Here is an 18,139-nt window from a genome sequence, read left to right as displayed (position 1 = left end):
TTGTTCTAATCTGTCAAAAATGACGGACTGCTTTCAGATTTGTCTGTCATTGTTAAAAAAAATCCGTCATAGACGGAAAATATTCGGTTAACGCGACCTCTGATTCGAAGCAATGCTTACTGAAAGTACGACTAAAATGTGACACTCCACTCACTAGGGGTTTCTCTTTTAATTTGCTTCCAGTCACAAACAATTAACCCGCTCTTATTAGTGCTGCAGTAGTCAGATTCAGATTAAAGCCCAGAAACAGAAACCTTATATTGCATAGTAAATTATTTTAGTGTGTGCTAATAACACTGGTAGTACAAATAAGATGGCTGCACATCAGTTCTGCTGCTAATAAATAAATAGACTCCCTATTTATTAAAAGTTGCAGAGATAATATTAGGACAGCGAGTTCTTCAGGGTTATCACTGTGCAAACAACCCTTAAGGTCAGACGTTATTTATGAATCTGCCCCCTCCTTCCCAGGCCCGCTCTAATGCATTCTACCTTTGCTGCTCTGTTTGATTTACTCATCATATACGTCATTCACTTCAAATCAGAGACACTATGTGTTAATCCTTCAGCTCCCCAAATGGGATATTTTTTACAAGTCGCAGGACATCTTTTCCTTTTATATCTTCATTCTGGGCATGTTTCCTGGGCCTGATTCTTTTTGCCTGTCCTAGAGTGAATGGCAAGGCCTTTGACATTAATGCCAAAACCAGAGGCCTGCATGTTTATCCGCTCCTTTTTGACAGCCTCCTCTGTTTCCGAGGGACTGTCCGTCTTTTAGAGTGTACAGTACGTTACAGTGCCAATTTCTGTGCGAGCAGTGTGATCTTCACACTACGTGCTCCCGCAGCCTTCTTTCCGTTTGGTTTGTTTTTGGAAGAAAAAGCACACTGTTGAAACCTTTCCTTTACATGGTAGTCGAATAGCATTTGCTAATTTTTACGATTAATTGTTATGATCGTTATTAATATTGTTATTATTATCGGTAGTATTATTGAATATTTGTTGCACAGCACTGACAGCTACATGACGTGTAGTGCTACTAAGCTTGTATGATACTTAGGAGAAGAAAAAAAAACATTTATAAGTCATGCAATTATTGATACTATCCGAGTATTTTTTAAAAATAATGGTAAGGGTCGGTTTACATATTATGATCCCTTCGGTGGTTCAGGCTTTTTGCATCATTGTTTCTGTAAAGTTAAAAGAAATGTCCTCTTGGTACTTGAACAGCCATTGCATTAGGATTTAAAGTGACTGTCACAAACTATTGGACTTGAAATTGTTTTCAGGATAAATATTGTTTTTATTTCCTAAATTTAAAAACGTGAGAGTGACATCAGGGCGCTCTCTTCTCAAGGATGGTGCCAAATCTGAAATATAACGTCTAGAGATGAATATTGCATGGATTTATTTCTATCTATAACAGAGAGAACTATTATGATATGAAATATTGCCTCTTCGTAGACATTCTGGGCGCTACTCAGCACATAATAATGTCATTTGAGTTCGGATATGTCGACGATGTGCAGATGTACTCATGAATGGTTTTATCGTTTTGGTAAAAAAAAAAAATAGCATTTAAATAACAGGCTTTGTAAATCCTTGATGGATCAAATGAATTAAAGGAAAACGGCAACCCCAATGTGCTGTGTCTGCAATATTTCTGCCTCTTGTCTTTCACTGAAATTTGATCCAACTGATGTCATAAAAGGCCATTGCAAGTCATTGTGGCTCTCTCAGATAAGCATGACATTCTGGTGTGTAGTGGAGACCCCCTGTGGCTGAGCTCAACCATAGGCCACCTGGGTGCACTGTCATATTTTTTTAAAGGATTGTGATTCAATGCAGCCTCAGCCAGTTTGCCCTTTACACTGCTTATAAAAAAGAAAGCATCTTCAGACACCGCAGGTTGATGAAAAATGTCCCTTGCAATGATTCAGGGTATCAGCTGCTGACAGCAACATTTTGTGTTGTAGCGATTTGATGTGTTCATCCATGCATACAGCCTCCCCCTGGGAACAGACTGAAACCCATTTCTACCAAGATGGGTTATTTTTGTCACTATCTTACTGTGCTTTAAGGTTAATGAGTCATCGACATATGGTCAAATGTACGTGGTGTGTTCTATAATAGGTCAAGTTATAAAAACTGGCAAGGCGTAGTCCTTACTTAAGCGACCAAGGTTTATATCTGACACGTTGCCCTTTTCTGAGTGTCGTCCACTTTTTCTCCCCCTTTCCCGTCTGTCTTTCTTCTATAATTAAAATGCCAAAAAAAGAACAACTAAACTGGCAACAACTGAACAGATTGTACAAAACAGTGTGGACAAGTGTAATGAATGACATTAATAACACAAGTCAGGTATCCCTTATTGATTTCTCTGAACAAATCCCAAAGGACCAGGATGTAATTAAGTAGAAGTAGATATTCTTAAGCCATGGCACAGCTGTGGTGTGGATTATTATTCACATTTATTTCAAGCCCCCCTGAAAAACCTATTTTCTCAAATTGCTTCTTACTGTGATTGATAGGGCCCTTCACGGACACAGAAGTTCTCCTAAGTTTAGGAGAACTTCTGTGTCCGTGAAGGGTTTAGCTTTTTTTTTACGTGAGAGATTTCTGTATTTATGTCTTTAGTTTGGTCTGTTTTTCTTTGTTTGGGATGGGTGGGATTTTTCTTAAAAATCCTAATGTCCCAATGTTCCCTTCACCAATAAAAATCAAGCAATATTTGAATTAGAATATAATCAACATTGATCGGCTGTCAAACTATCTGATCCGACTTCACCCGTACAGTCCCAATGAAGCACATTAGCTGAATAAATAATTGTTTATTACTTTTGTATTTCCCTACCTTTAAAGGTAATTGTTAGTTGTTTAGTTAAGTATTTTTCAGGTTATACCAAATAAATGAAATACTTAGGATTGAAAAAAATGTTTTTAGTTGCAGTAAGTTAATTTGACTTCTATATATATATATATATAGCCCAAAATCAAATCCCAGAGGGCTTTGCTGTCTGTACAACAGAAGCAGCCTCTTTCTTTAGACTTCAAATTCAGATAAGAACATTGTTTTCACAAATTGGTTTTATGAACCAAAATCAGACATTCAAGAAGTATGTCTCAATAGTAAATGGAATGCACATAGTTCTCAGGTGGGACATAACTAGATACAAATACATCTTTATAGATCTGTAAAAGGAAGAAAAAGGGCAGTGAGTGCTGAGTGTCTGAACACTGCAACAAAGAAGATTGGAATGCGTTAATAAAGCATAAATAGGTTTCAACAAACAAATATGAACTAAGATCAGAGTGGGGAACAAAACCACAAACTATGCTTAGATGAGGGTCCGCAGCAAAGCAGGATGTTAGGTTATGTTTGGAGAAACCCAGAACATGCTATGAATAGCCTTTTCCTTTCAAATGAATAATGTGTTGCAGAGAGATAACTACATCTTTGTAATGAGTACATCTATGAATATGATTCCAAAAATAATTATATAATACACAGGAAAGTAATTATCCCTAGGGCACTTGGTTATCTACACCGGGAATCTGTGCTGGAGCAATTTTCCAAATTGAGCAGTGAGCCCCCAAAGTGTGCACAAAATAAATGAAAATAGTCCTAATGTCTGATGAGATTATTTATCTACACTCAGCATTTCTACTCATAACATTGGCATACTCTGTTGCATGCCAGTGTATTCCATTACGTTATTATTTCTCACTGAAAGAGGGTTTTAAAATGACTAAAATAACATGTGTGAAACACTCACTATTAACATCTGTACAAATGAAATGTTTACAGCATGGCAGCAGGTGCTCCTGGTATCTGGCCCTCTCTTCCTCTCCAGCAGGAACACTGGGGCTCTCAGAGTCAGAAGAAATCCTCCTCAAACACCCGTCGCCATGCACAATAGATTGCATTTAAATTATTTATATGCACCACAGAGTAACGGGTTTAATAAAGTTATGTTCTAATCTTAAAGCTACAACACGTTGCCTGGGTCTTGTAGATAGATAAAATGATTTGTATCTTAATTTTCTACTCTGCTTAGAATGTGGTTCTGATTAGAAAATTCCCAATTTGGACTGAAGCAAAACCCAACAAAGAAACTGAAATGTTATGTTATAAACATGCCTTAGAGATACTGTTTATAGCTCACTACTTCTAAGAACATGTGATAAACTATTTGCATTGTTTTGTGCTTACAATAACATTTGGTTCCTTTTAAATATGAAACTTGTATACCTGCTTTATTTGTTTATGGAGATGTTTCAAATGATAAAATGTATAGAATAAACCAACATACCATTTTTGAGAATGGAAATATACTACTGCTGATAATAATGCTATGTAACCCTAGATTTATTATACTTTTTTTTGTTCTTATCTGGATATTCATTATTTGTATTTCATGCCCTAACCCCTTAAAAAAATGATATGTCAGCTGTTATGTATTGATTACAATGACAACTTTTATTATATAATTGCTGTTAATAATAGTATTAATATATAAATTACAATAATTATAACACAGAACAAGTTTAATTCTATCCTAACCAATTTGTATAGCCTATTCATATTTTATTGTACCTTCGGCATCACAGTACTGTTTTGATTGGCTGGAGTGCGTCGAACTCATTTTCCCAGAGTGCACCGCGGGAGGGCTGCTCGTCTCCCATTGGTCTATCTCTCCTTGCAGCGGAGGCAGACATGAGGCGGTGGTGAGAGCCCGGCGGAGCACACACGGAGCGGCTCACACCGTGCAGTGCGGCTCAGGAAGAGGCTCAGCGCCGCCAAAGCTGAAGGCTGCTCCGGCTGAATGAAGGGTCCATGCGGAGGCTAGCGCTCATTCTGCTGCCCTGTGCTGTCGCCGTCCTGGTGCACTTGTGGTTGGCACAACGACCCTCCTCCAGCCCGCTGGACAACAACACACACTCGGGTACTTTTCTCGGGTTTTACCTCGAAAGCCTTGCAACTTTTTTCGATATTCGAGCGGCTTGCTAACTTTGCCTTTACCGCCCCGTGGTGTCTGTTGTTGTTGTTGTGAGTTTGTGTGGAAACAGGTAGTTTAATGCTGTGTGTGTGTGTGTGTGTGTGGGTGTGTGTGTGTGTGTGTGTGTGTGTGTGTGTGTGTGTGTGTGTGTGTGTGTGTGTGTGTGTGTGGTGTGTGTGTGGTGTGTGTGTGTGTGTGTGTGTGTGTGTGTGTGTGTGTGTGTGTGTGTGTGTGTGTGTGTGTGTGTGTGTGTGTGGTGTGTGTGTGTGTGTGTGTGTGTGTGTGTGTGTGTGTTGTGTGTGTGTGTGTGTGTGTGTGTGTGTGTGTGTGTTGTGTGTGTGTGTGTGTGTGTGTGTGTGTGTGTGTGTGTGTGTGTGTGTGTGTGTGTGTGATAATGTTACAGTTCAGTAGGGCTGGGCGTTGCTGGGATAGTCTAATGTCTGAAACAGACTGAAGTGAGCTGAACATCTCTGTCTTGTTACAACTACTGATCTCTGCGCTGCTTTCAAATGGACTTTGGTCTCGTATGATCAGGAGGACCCTGGAGGGGTGAACCCGCTTTTTAAATCAGAGGAATATAGTAACCACCTTTTGATGCATGATGGTAGAATGATAGGATCCATCACAGTAAGTCAGTGCAGACTAACAATCGGATGTGTCGGAATCAGAGATGGATAGCATAAATCAAGCATGCCTCAAAGTGTATGTTATTTCATTATCTCTGGTTGTTGCCTTATCGGTGTCACCGACTGTTGGTCATTTATCATCCCTATCTTCACATTCTCATCACTGGATCACAAATTACATATTTTTTAGTTTTTTCATTTCAATATTTTTTGCATGGCTTTTTGTTTCTGATACAGATGAATCGTTACCTTTCTATGACGTTTTGGTGGGAGTGCTGTCAGCAAGACACCATTATGAACTGCGACAAGCGATAAGGCAGACCTGGCTGGGCTACATCCGAGACCACCCTCACTTCCAGCTCAGGTCTGTAGGGTGGAGCTCCAACTTCATCTCTTGGTTCTCTTTCTTTCTGTCTCTTTTTTCAAGGCCAGATTCATACGGTGGAAATAAAGCCTTCGGGTTTGAGCAAATAACTGACTGCCCAAACTAAACCTTTTATCTCTACCTGACCAGAGGCCAATATTGTTCTCTCTTTCTTTCTTCCTTTCTGTCCATTTCCTTCTCATTCAGTGATCTGAGCGTGGATAAGGTGTGATGGCCTTTAAGCAACCCTCAGTAACCATGGCAACGGAGGGTGGATAGATGGAAATTTTTTAGGAATCCTACAGCCTAATATTGGGGGAAATTGCAAAAGTGTGATTGTGCTGATTTTCAGAGTGGGGGTGAAGTTCATCGTCGGAGAACATGGGTGTTCCATTCCAGAGGAGGATAGAGAGGATCCATACTCCTGCTCCCTCCTGAACTTTACAAAGCCAGGTAAAAATTATATAAATGACAGTCAGCCTCACCCACTAATGAAGGGGCATCTGCAGCTGTAATATCAAGAGACGCTCCCTTGCATGTGAAATCGTCAATAGGAGAGTGGAGGCTGAATAACAGGAGATGAGCTGAAAGAATGCATGTTCAGAAAATAAGTAAAACACCTTTATTCATGTTCGCCCACAGCTCAAGGACACCATTATTTTCCTTTCCTTACCCAAGGCCAAAGCAAAGTCTCTCCCAGCTGCTGCAGCCCTAACTAGAACTGCCTTCTAACACTTACAAAGTAAAGCTATACAAAGCACTGACGCACCATATAGGAATTCATTGAACGGGCTCACTGTCAAATCCACAGTAATTGTTATGTCTCTCACCTTCACAGGGCCCGCTCTATTCAGGCGATTCACTACTTCTCTCAGTCAGTTTGGTGTTTGCTGCCTTCATGAAAACATAATTACCGCTCATCAGAATACGCTTTTTTTCAGACGGCGGCCTTTAGGGTCATGGTGATGTTTTATTTTTCCAGCCTGTTCTCTGCTCTCCGCTGGGTTAATGGTCGTAACTGTTGACGTGATTTGCTTCATAATCAGAGGCTTGAAGGCGGCTTTGGAGCGAGATGCTCGTTGTGATTGGAAGAGAAAGAGCCAACTGCTGCTTTTACACACCTTACACCTTACTCAGGATTCAGGTCAAAGCACACATTACATGGACAATTAATTGTTGTTGAAATATGTTTGTGCTGCATTCATCATTAGGGATTTTTTTTTGGTGACTAGAACTAAGGTGAATGCTAATTAGTTACTCAGACTCTGATCTGCCAGCAACACAAGGTGCGTGCTTTGTACTGGTGACAAAAGTCAAAATCTCGATGATTTAAATAGATTTTGTGACCTCAAGGCTGATATTTATTTTTCCTTTTTCTGTGTTTGTTAATTGTCTCAGCTCTTCCAGCTTCTCAAATGTGAATTTAATCTTTTATACTGGATGTTGTTGATCGATGTTGATGTTTGCATATATTTTTGATGATAACCAACTGATTATAATGCAAATTACTTTCAGCCTTTCAGATTCAGCCTTTTTGACTTGATTTGTACATTGCATCACTAACTGTTAAACTGTAAGCAATAAAGGATATTCTTAGATTTTGTTTTAAAGAAAATATATATAGTGAATAACTTTACATTGCTGTTTATTATTAAGAATTTATGCAAAGTTTTATTTATTTCCCGCCAGAATAAACTAGCAAAAAGGGAGCATGTTGGCAAGCGCTGTTATGGCTCTTTTTGTTAAGTGTGCTAAAACTATTAATTGATACTTAAATATATATCCTCACAGACTAGTGCAGCGCACTTCCACTCGGCCTGTGTGAGAAACAGTTGGTTTGATAAAGTGCTGCTTTGTCTTGTCTGTGATTCCTGGCCTCTAATTGTTTGGCGTGAACAGCAGAACTTGTGTAGAATGCATATAAAGTAAAAAAGACTGCTTCCCTTTAACAGCCTTGATATTTTCATTGATCTCCTGGGTAATAAACTGCTCTTTTGTAATTAAGAAACCACACTCACTGAACAGAAGCTCGCTTTGAAGACAGCGGCTCCTCAAAGTGCTGATGGTGTAGCTTTACCAGAATCTGCCTTCTTCTCCGAATGCGTTCCCTCTCCCTGAATAACTCGGTCTTCATCACTGAAAAGCGACGGTCAGCATGTTGGAATTGTAATACATTTCACGTTTGCTTGTACAGTAATCTTTGCCATCCCTCTGTGCCAGTGGTGGGGCCGGATGCAGAGATAGAGATCGTGAAGGTGTCTGACCCCTCGCTGCTCGCCCCCTCCGACGTGTCTGCCATCGCCCTGGATTTCAAAGTTCTCCACCCAGTGGTGATCACGAGGCTGGGGGTGTTTCCCAGCGGGACCCAGCCCGAGCTTCAAAGCAATGTGACGGTGAAGCTTCTCCAGCTCGACCAGGAGGTAACACCACTCTCGCCTCTGAGCTAGGGCTGCTCGATTATGGCAAAAATCATAATCTCGATTATTTGGGTCAATAATTGATATCACTATTATTAAAAACGATTATCCATTTACTTTGAAAAAAGAAAAAAATGTTGAACAGTGTTTAACATTTGATTACCCTGAACTTTAAGTGTAATTCAACTGAAAAACCAAAATATAATAATAATAAAACAATTATCGTTTTATTTCGATTACGTTGTTTTCGTTGCAAGCCGTAATTGCGATTAAAATACGATTAATTGAGCAGCCCTACTCTGAGCATAATGTGTCCCGTATGAGTGTTCTTTTGGAGGCTGCTAGACACACAGCCTGGGGGGAGCTGGAGGACTCAGTGCTGGTGGTGTTTACTGAAAGACACTTACTAAAGTTACTGTCTTAAAGATAGCAGGAGTATTCAGTGTAGGTGAAGTTACGTTTGTGAAAACTGTTATCGATGAATTCTTATGTGGTAAAAGTGTGTGCTCTTTGCAGGAGGCTGTGGTCACGGCTCGCTTCAGTGCCATCAGCACCGGCACCGTGGTGAGCGGGGTGTGGTACAAACCAGTGGAGCAGTTCATCTTGCCCAAGGTCAGTTTTGTACTCAGAATTTCTAAAAATCCTGGCTACCAATTTTGAGCCCAAGTCCGCCAACTGACACTCTCCCCTGTTATTTGGATATTTCATGGAAATATTTTCTGCAAGTTCTATTTAAATAAAGTAGTTGTTAAATAATGATCCATGGCGAACACAACAAACTAATACCAAAACATTGTGTCAAAAATATTTCTTAATGTTTCATTTAATTAGTACCAGAGTATTAAACATAGCTCTTTTCAGGAAGTGTACCAGGAAATGACATATTCAATGTTTTTAATGAATTATTTCCCAACAGAAAATAAATTGCTATAGGACAGGGTTGTGGAAACTTTTTTCAGAGAGGGCCAGATTTGATAATGTGAATATGCGCGGGGGGCCAATACTCCCTTTTGACATATTTTAAACATAAAAGTAACATACAAATACACTGTTGAATCAAAATGTTCAAGGTCACAATTATATTTATTTTTCAAATGGCAATGTAACCAAATAAAAGACACTAAAACGCAATTCTGCCTTTCATTCATATCTGGAATGTCAGGTAACATTGAACAAAATATATGGAATACCTTCAACTTTATAGCGGGTTTTACCTATTTTTAATTAAGGAGGTTGCTAGTCAGAATCAGGTCTGACAAATAATAATCTAAAATACTGAAAATAAATTGCTCAGTCAAACCATACACAAATTAATTCGGGAAATATCTCCCCATCACTGATCTGAAATACAAAATAAATCATATGTCCATTCTTCCTCAGATCAATATATACAGTTAAATCCGCTTTTAGCAAAGAGTCCAGTTACAACCCAAACAAAGGCAATTTAGTTTGGTTTGACAGTGATAGCGGGCCATAAATAATACATTCTAAGACCGAAGCTGTGAGCCATATTAAATCTGACGCAGGCCGACCTTGGCCATGCCTGCTATAGGCAATAATTGGTTTGGTAATACTTCTTTCCTTTATCTAAATGTATCGCAAATTTGAACCATTAACCATTTTGAGAAAATCTGTATAATACCTTTCAAATCATTTTTACCACCTGCTATTATTGATACACAATTTTTTCCAAAGTTTACAGTATTCATTTATCATGTTTCTGCTAATTGTGCATAAAAACAGGTGAATGCACACGTACAAATATGCTTTGTTGCACGGGAAGCAACACCAAAAAGAGATTTCACAGGACTTTTTTCCACGCAGGGTTTTGAGGGGACACTGGTCTGGGAGAATTTGGATTCTGCTGGATTGACCACGGTCAACTCGTCTTCTGTGCAGCTCAATGACGGAGGAGGTGTCCTCAAGATCTCCTCTGTACGTACCCATGGAGTATTCAAGATAAATACATTCAGAATATTCCCTTTAAATTGATGTGAAAGAAAGCAAACCTTTTTTTTCTTCTGATTTCCTAAATTGCAGATCGCCGAGGGCTTATTGCCTCATAGAAGTGCGCTTGGATTTCCCGGTTTGGCTGGAGGGTTCACATTTACTATCTATGGTTGGTCCTGCAAAATAACTAATACTGAGCTTTTTGTAAAAACATTTCGATCAATATCAAATCAGCATACTTTATATACTTTTTATTTATTTTTTAAATCACTCTGGCTGGTTATGAGAATAGCTCCTTTATCAGCTCAGGGCTACAGCATCTATGCTAAATGGAAATGAATATGTATTTCCCCTCTTGATTTTTACATGCATTTGCCTTTATCTGGGAATCGTTTTGTACCCATGTTGAGTTAAACAAAATTAAGTCCTCACACAATATTTCTGCTAGCAGAAAAAAATATTCATCCTGTGGAAAAGAACAAATTGTTATATAGAGTTTTGCCATTCAGTGATTTAAGACATTATCCCTCAGAAGTGCCTTAATGTATTCAAAGAGCTTTTAATATCTTCTTTCAGAGGAAAACTCTCTTATTGTTTCTGTTTCTATGTCCACTTCAGATGAGGACGGTCTGTCGGGGCTCCTGCAGGGCCGCCCGGCCAGGATGGAGCGCCATGCCTCCAGGCTGAGGGAGGAGGACGCCGCCCTGCAGCAGGAGAGCCTCCGGCACGGAGACATGGTGTTCGTAGACGTGGTAGACACCTACAGGAACGTGCCTTCCAAACTGCTTCAGTTCTATAAATGGTAAGACAAGTGCTAATGACTCGATTTTCTGTCTCCAAATTGCCTGGGCCCTCTGAGGAAATCAGCCACCTGAAATGAAAGTGTGTCGTCGCCTCAAAGTGTCTCGCTGTTAGAAACACGATTGCAATCACTCAGTTAGGAAATCTACAGTTGTAAGTCATCAGGTAGAAAAATCTAGCGAGTGATCGTATTTGCAAGACCCACTGCCCCTTCACTCTCGTGGTATTTAACACTAGAACCGCCAATCGGGTCAATTTGACCCAGAGCTGTTTTTTATTGTATGTAACTTTTTTTTCAATAAAATATTAAAGTCTCTCAGTCCGTGACTTTTCCTGAAAGTGTGTTATGTAGCACCCTATGTTGTTAAAAATGGCAGTAGCGTGGCGTGGGAAAAAAATTAGGGGAAGCCAATAATACGTCCTTTCTGTTGGGTCGGGGGTGTGGTGGTCAATGTAATAACGTAACCAGATGAGTGATTACAGCACCCGGTATCATTTTACACACACTTGTATTATACAGATGCAGGACTTACACACGCCTGTTATCTAACCAACAGGTCCGCACGCACTCTCCAGCCGAAACTCTAATAAGCATTCATTCGCAAACTAAATCAGGAGACCTTTAACGTTTTACGTCCGATTCGCTCCTTTTTTCCTCACTGTACACAACTCTAGTTTGGGCATTGGACTGTCATCAGATTGTATTTGTTTTTGCTGCTGTAGCGGAAGTTTAGTACAATTTATTTTTGATGAAATACTCCAAATCTCCACCCTCCATAATTGCACTTGCTTCAGTAGCTTGCTACTTTCTAACGGCGGTGAGAGTGGTGCAGTGACTCTATCTATTGATTAAATGTATGATTCGAAAATTATAAAAGTAGCGTGGATATTATCCGACTGAACAAAACGTCCATTTATCTAACGTTATCTATCTTCGTTTTCCACTGACCTTATTTCGAACTATTTTCCAAAATCCTATGGAGAAATCCCATTGCTTTTTTGTCGAGGGAAACCGAGCATAGCTTACTTCTGGGTTTTAGGTTGCGTCACTGCAACACTAAATTGATGCGATTTGATTGGATTGTGAGGGAAGCCAGCCGCCTCTGGCTTCCCTTGGCATGGCCCTGACTAATCACAGGTTGGCAGGGGCATGATGTGAGCCTTGTCTGATTGGTCAATCCCTCCATTTTTTTTCACCAAGTCTCGCCAATTTCGGCTGGCCTCCTTTCGCAACAGAGAGTGCAATCTACTGTTTCACCATAACATCTAGAGGGGCGCTGTTTCACTCTTTGTAAAATACTCAATGAGAATGGGGGAGAGACGGCAGCAACACACAACAAATAATTTCCGAAACTAAACGAAGTGTTTTTATTTATTTATTAAAATTATAACTACAATCAGGAAAAACAGGGGAAGCCTGGCTTCCCTTGGCCTCCAGGAGAAAACGCCACTGAAAAATGGTCAATATGAAGTCAGATTGAAGAAATCGCCCAAAAAATTGACCCCACCCCTTTTCGCGCTATTGATTTTGCATGTAAACAAACATGACGTGTTGCTATAGCAACACCTTTTGGCTACTGCGGTTCCTTATAGATTGAGAGAGATAGATATATTGATAGGGACAGTCTGTAGTGAAGGAGCGCGCTCCCCGCTCACGGGAGACTGCTCGCACTGCACTCCGCAGAAAACAGCTGTTTGCTTTTCACCCAACAAGACAACCGCCTCACAAAACGCTATGTTGTAGCGTTAATAAACGAAACAATTTAACAAAATTGCAAGAATACCAATACCACAGGACCAGTTTTCTTTTTAAAACAATACTTTTACCTTGAAAATCAATGCATTCTAATACCGGGTCAATTTGACCCCGGCGGTGGTTTTAGGTATAAAAAAATCTGGCGGTGGGCTTTAATAAGGTTACAAATTCCCTCTCTGACAGGTCTGTGGGAAACGCTGACTTTAATCTGCTGCTGAAGACGGATGATGATTGTTACATCGACGTGGACTCAGTATTAATGAAGATTGACCACAAGGGTCTCAAGCGCAGCAATTTCTGGTGGGGGAAGTAAGTACGATTTGTTGTCTGAGCCTGTTGACTGTATATTTTGCTGGTGATTTCAATCCACTTGACTCGATCAGCTGAACTTAAGATGAAAGAAACAGGACTGCTCTGTCAAAGCGATGAAAGGGAGACAGGAAGTGATGATAATGTGCCGTCCTGACCCAGTTTCAGGCAGAGCTGGGCAGTGGACCGCATTGGGAAGTGGCAGGAGCTGGAGTACCCGAGTCCCGCCTACCCAGCGTTCGCCTGCGGTTCGGGCTACGTGGTCTCTCGTGACCTGGTCCAGTGGCTCGCCAGTAATGCGGATAAACTGAAGGCCTACCAGGTAGTGATCCCCAGAGAGTGTTTACAGTGGTAAATAATCCTGATCATAATGTGAGGAATTGTCCTGTCTTGTTACAGGGAGAAGATGTGAGCATGGGGATATGGATGGCAGCTGTTGGACCACAGAAATATCAGGTAAAATAAATGGAATGCAAATCATGTATAGAATTCAATTCATCAGATTTTGTCGGGTAAGATGAAGTCTCACTTTTTCCATCTTTGTATGTGTAGGTGTTTTCATAGCACACTATATATGAAGTTGATATCGGCATTCAATGTCTGACTTTGAGATATATTAGAGAGAGGAAAGATGTAACATATTCTTCAGGAAGATGACAGGGTAAAAAAATGCATATATGACAGGTATGATATATAAGTTCAAGATGCAAATGTCAATAAAAACAACAAAATATTAAACATTTAAATATAAACGTAAACAAAACGATCAAGATAACATGTTCCCTATAATTACATCATATTCAAGCATCATGGTTTCTCATCTCATCTTGTAGAACATGCTGAAAGAAACTGTAAAACAAAGGGAGACTAAAAGAAGTTAAAACAAATAAACATTCTTATTTTTAATTTCTTAAACCTTTTCTCTCAAATCTTATTGAAACATTTTGATATACATGGCAAAAAGCAGGGCTAATCAATTAGATTGTTTTCACTAGTAATTCACTATTTGACTTTATAATTATTGTGCTTTTTATAATTTTAACAAACTGGTATGTTTATTTTGAATTAAATAAAAATGGCGCATTCCCTATGGTATACCAGGCTTTTAAGCTCAGCATGACTTGTAAAAGCATGTGCTTGAGGAGTCTGAAAACCATGGATGTATGAAGAGAACTGACTTCAGCCCAATTCATTGAAAGGTGCTCAGTGGCGCATGAAGCCAAAAATGGCCTGACTCAGGAACAAAAATACACGGATCATCCGGGGACTCGGGCCCAGAGAGCATACACACTTGCGTTAGAGCATAAGCCCCGCCTCCGATCCGCTGGGACACAGCCTGTCTCGGCTCAGTCAAATGAATAGAGAGGGGGAAAAGCCTGCGATTCAGTTTTTTCATGTTAACAATCAAACTTTAGTAAGACATTAACCAGTGTATGGCTGATAACAAAATCAGAATATGCATGTTAACACGGACCACTGCCCAGGACCCCGGCTGGCTGTGTGAGAAGGAGTGCTACCTGGATATGCTGTCGTCTCCCCAACACACCGCCGAGGAGCTGCACACCCTCTGGGACAGGAAGAGGGCCTGTGGAGACCCCTGCGGCTGTCCCTGGGGCCACTAAGTCTAGCTCCCAGCACAAGTACCACGCGGCACTGTGGGTAATATGCACTCAGCACTTGGTGTAAGTTCAGTTTCCGTAAAACCCCAACCTGACTTGTTTTACTTTATGATTAAAACACTTGAGATTTGGCGACTTCCTGTTGGAAAATAATCTTAAACATTTTAGATTTCATTGCAGGTTCTTAATATCAACAAAATACTGTACCAACATTATAAACCATATGCAGCTCTAGAATATGTTAAAAACTCACATGTAGCATAATGTCAGCATTTGTATCAGGAACTTGATTATTTAGTTTGAGAATGAAAATGTCTTCAGTTGAACAGACAAAGGTGGAGAAAGACTGGATTAAAAAATGTTTTTAGTAATGTGATCACTGAAAGGGATGGACAAGACCCATGCACAATAGCAGCATGTGGTTATTGTGTACAGAATCACTGCTGTAGGAGTTGGTTACTTTGTAATATTGTAATTATTGGTACTCTGATAAACCGTTTGGTTTAAAAGCGATATTTGATGGACATTTAAAGATGATGACATTGCTTTATTTTGTAAATTATTGTCTAAACCTTTTCATCCTCCTTCACAATTTGTAGATTTACGATGAGCTTTATTACAATCACACACAGTTTGTACTGTAACCGTCATTGTGCAAATAGTGATGTGGCATTACTGTGTTTGTTAGGGGTCATACTGTGTGTATGTTATAACACTTGTGCTATCAACACAGATTTGCAACGCACAGTTTTGAAACTTGGATCAGCAGTCAGTGACTGCTCACTATGTTGGCACTGCTTTTATGAAACCCTCCTCACAGGAAATAAAGAGAGATGAATGACTTGCTTGTTTTGTTGTTTTGGGGATGATGCACACGATAACAAGTCACTGGTGGCTTCTTTGTTGGATCCATGTTGAGCCTCAACAAGTGTTGTTTTAGCTGTTAGGGCTGCTGATTCGGCACTAGAGACACAGTCAATTTTCTTATGTTGTTATATGAGAGGGTTTCTTCAAAAGAATATAAAACAAATGTTTTTGACCTTTGACTGAGCCCACAAGAGAAGCTGTTACACTCTGTCCAGGGACGGAGGCTCCAACCCGCCATGCTGTCTGTCCTCACCATAACCTGTCTATATTTCAGAGGATGTCTCTCAGGGCAGACTAAACTTCCTCAATATCGGTTTTCATGCTACTCTTGCTGTGCATGACACGACTCTGAACAGAACCCCCCCATCAAACCTGCGCTATGGTCACCGTACAGCCCCCAGTCCCAGAGCAACGCCTCCTAGACAGCCTGTGAGTACATCAATCATGTGAAGACCCTGAGGCTGCCATGGAACAAGTGTTTTTGGGAAGGCAGACCTTTTGGCGTTCAAACCAAAGCTGGAGCGGGCTTTAGTGCAACAGGCCCAGTGTCACAGACTGGGCAGCAGCCACAAAGAGGCCCAACACCCTCTGGCACTGCACTGCCGACACTGGTGCACTCCATAATCTCCTTCCTTCTCTCATTGGTCAAGCATGCCTATTTGATGACAGAATCCAGAACTGACTGACTTAAAAACAAAGTCCCAACCAAGAGCACTCAAGAAGGAAGCAACTAGAGGTAGCTGTTCAGGCGCCAGATTTGTTGACCAGAACCAGATTTGTCCCTGACCTTTGTCCTCCTAACCCCTCAAAAGCCAGGGTGGATACATAATCAGGGTCTGGTGGCATCAATGAAGGAGACTGGCGTGATAGATTCAAAAGATAGAGCTGATTTGAGGCCACTATTTGAGGGTCCTCTGCATAATCTCCCACTATCTTTGCATGAGGTCCACACTCGGATTACAGATTGGGTCCCGCTCAGCCCACAAATACTGGCTTTTCCTCCCTACTGCCAGAACAACAGAACTGTGGGGAACTGCCCCTTTGCAAAGGGGGGGTACCGTCATCCTGGCCACTGTCCCTCTTATCACTTCCATAATTAGATTCCCCTGATTTGAGGCCATCATTCTTAGTGGCAGGAAAAACACAAAGCTTCCCTCTCTGGATCTTGAGAGAGAGAAGAGACACACATGTGGTTAAAGGTAAAAGAACATAAACATTTGCAAGTTAATAAAAAAAAGAAAGAAAGCAGTCCACTTAAAGCATCGAAAGCAGTTAAACACTCCTGAATCTGAAACTAATTATAGGTGGCAACAGCGCTTCAAAGACGTGTGTCCAACACCTATCACCAACAAAGACTACTATTGTTAGTCAAAAGCAACAAAAGATTCAAAGCTATGCTCCCTGGTAATGTTGTGGACAGCATTGGCCTCATTACCAGTCAGTGTGTGATTATTGTGAACACTGTGAGCACAATTGTCACCTGAAACAAAACAAACCAAACTCTTGGCAGGCCAAGGAGTGCTAAGTGCAAGGCAGCCCAATAATCAGCAACCAAAAACCGTGAGGGACCAGGAAAAAACAGAGAGCAAACAGAATGATAGAAAGAGGAAGAGTGTCCCACCCAGCGGTGTCATTTATTTGGTATGATTGCCCCTGATCAAAGGTTGGTCGTCACATGGTTACAGGTTCACTTAAAAAGAAACACTTTGATCTCTTTTGGTGATTGTTTTCCTGAGAAAGTCAGACGGACACTGCTAGAATGATAACCGGGGAAACTAGTGGAGTGATTTCGCCCCAAATATTGATCAGCGGCTGTGTTATTCAATAGGACTGAAGAGATCCAGCCATCAGCTCATACACACTGAACAGACTTTAAAATGTTGACATAAAGCGAATGTGGTATTTCTTTAGGAGCATTCTTCTCTGAGCATATGCTCGTAGTTGCTGCATCTAATTGTTTGTTTAGCCAAGTGATTAATGCCAAGTAACGAGAATAGGACTGCCTCTTTGTGAAAATGAAAGATGATGCTGAGTATATTTACTAATGGGGGGTAATACAAGTTGTTTAGGATTCTCCTACCTGCAAAAAAATCTATTCCTGCAATTAACCTGACATTGGAGTACACATTCCTCTTCCTCCGAACCCCCCTCCTCCTTCTCTCCCTTCCCAGCTAATCTTTCGCCTCTTCTCTTTCAGTGAGCTGCATGATAACAGAGTCATATCCGCATCTGTTCCACTCTCCTACGTAGATAAGGACGACAGTTTTCACCCCATCAGCCTCTCTCTCGCTGATTTGGCTCAAAGCCCTTCATTGTGAAGCATGAGAGAAGCGTGGAAATAACACGCAGATAGGAGAAATAAAAGTCAAGCTCTCATTTCCGCTCTGGTGCATCTGTAGAAGATGATGTTATTGAATTTGTCTGAACTTT

At 40.6% G+C, this 18,139-nt stretch overlaps 1 protein-coding gene across 1 annotated transcript; it reads left to right on the top strand.

Annotated features, from left to right (window-relative positions):
• The first annotated feature begins 4,710 nt into the window (after window positions 1–4,710).
• Window positions 4,711–15,684, top strand: b3galnt2 (beta-1,3-N-acetylgalactosaminyltransferase 2). The gene is made up of 12 exons (XM_034227457.1): window positions 4,711–4,946; window positions 5,864–5,990; window positions 6,343–6,443; window positions 8,211–8,410; window positions 8,924–9,019; window positions 10,232–10,342; window positions 10,448–10,526; window positions 10,976–11,159; window positions 13,098–13,223; window positions 13,386–13,545; window positions 13,623–13,679; window positions 14,708–15,684. Exons 1-12 carry the CDS (start codon window positions 4,838–4,840, stop codon window positions 14,843–14,845), a joined length of 1,488 nt encoding a protein of 495 aa, XP_034083348.1. The 5' UTR covers window positions 4,711–4,837; the 3' UTR covers window positions 14,846–15,684.
• The last annotated feature ends 2,455 nt before the right edge of the window (window positions 15,685–18,139 follow it).

The sequence above is a fragment of the Gymnodraco acuticeps genome, unplaced genomic scaffold, assembly GCF_902827175.1.
Source record: "Gymnodraco acuticeps unplaced genomic scaffold, fGymAcu1.1, whole genome shotgun sequence".
Classification (NCBI taxonomy): domain Eukaryota; kingdom Metazoa; phylum Chordata; class Actinopteri; order Perciformes; family Bathydraconidae; genus Gymnodraco; species Gymnodraco acuticeps.
This window is presented reverse-complemented; position numbering and strand designations above follow the sequence as displayed.

Bases quoted from the DNA above. Each gene is read 5' to 3' on its own strand.
- b3galnt2 (XM_034227457.1), top strand. From the start codon at position 4,838: ATGCGGAGGCTAGCGCTCATTCTGCTGCCCTGTGCTGTCGCCGTCCTG. The intron at 11,160-13,097 runs GTAAGACAAGTG...CCTCTCTGACAG, and splicing joins CTGCTTCAGTTCTATAAATG to GTCTGTGGGAAACGCTGACT. The intron at 13,680-14,707 runs GTAAAATAAATG...ACCACTGCCCAG, and splicing joins TTGGACCACAGAAATATCAG to GACCCCGGCTGGCTGTGTGA.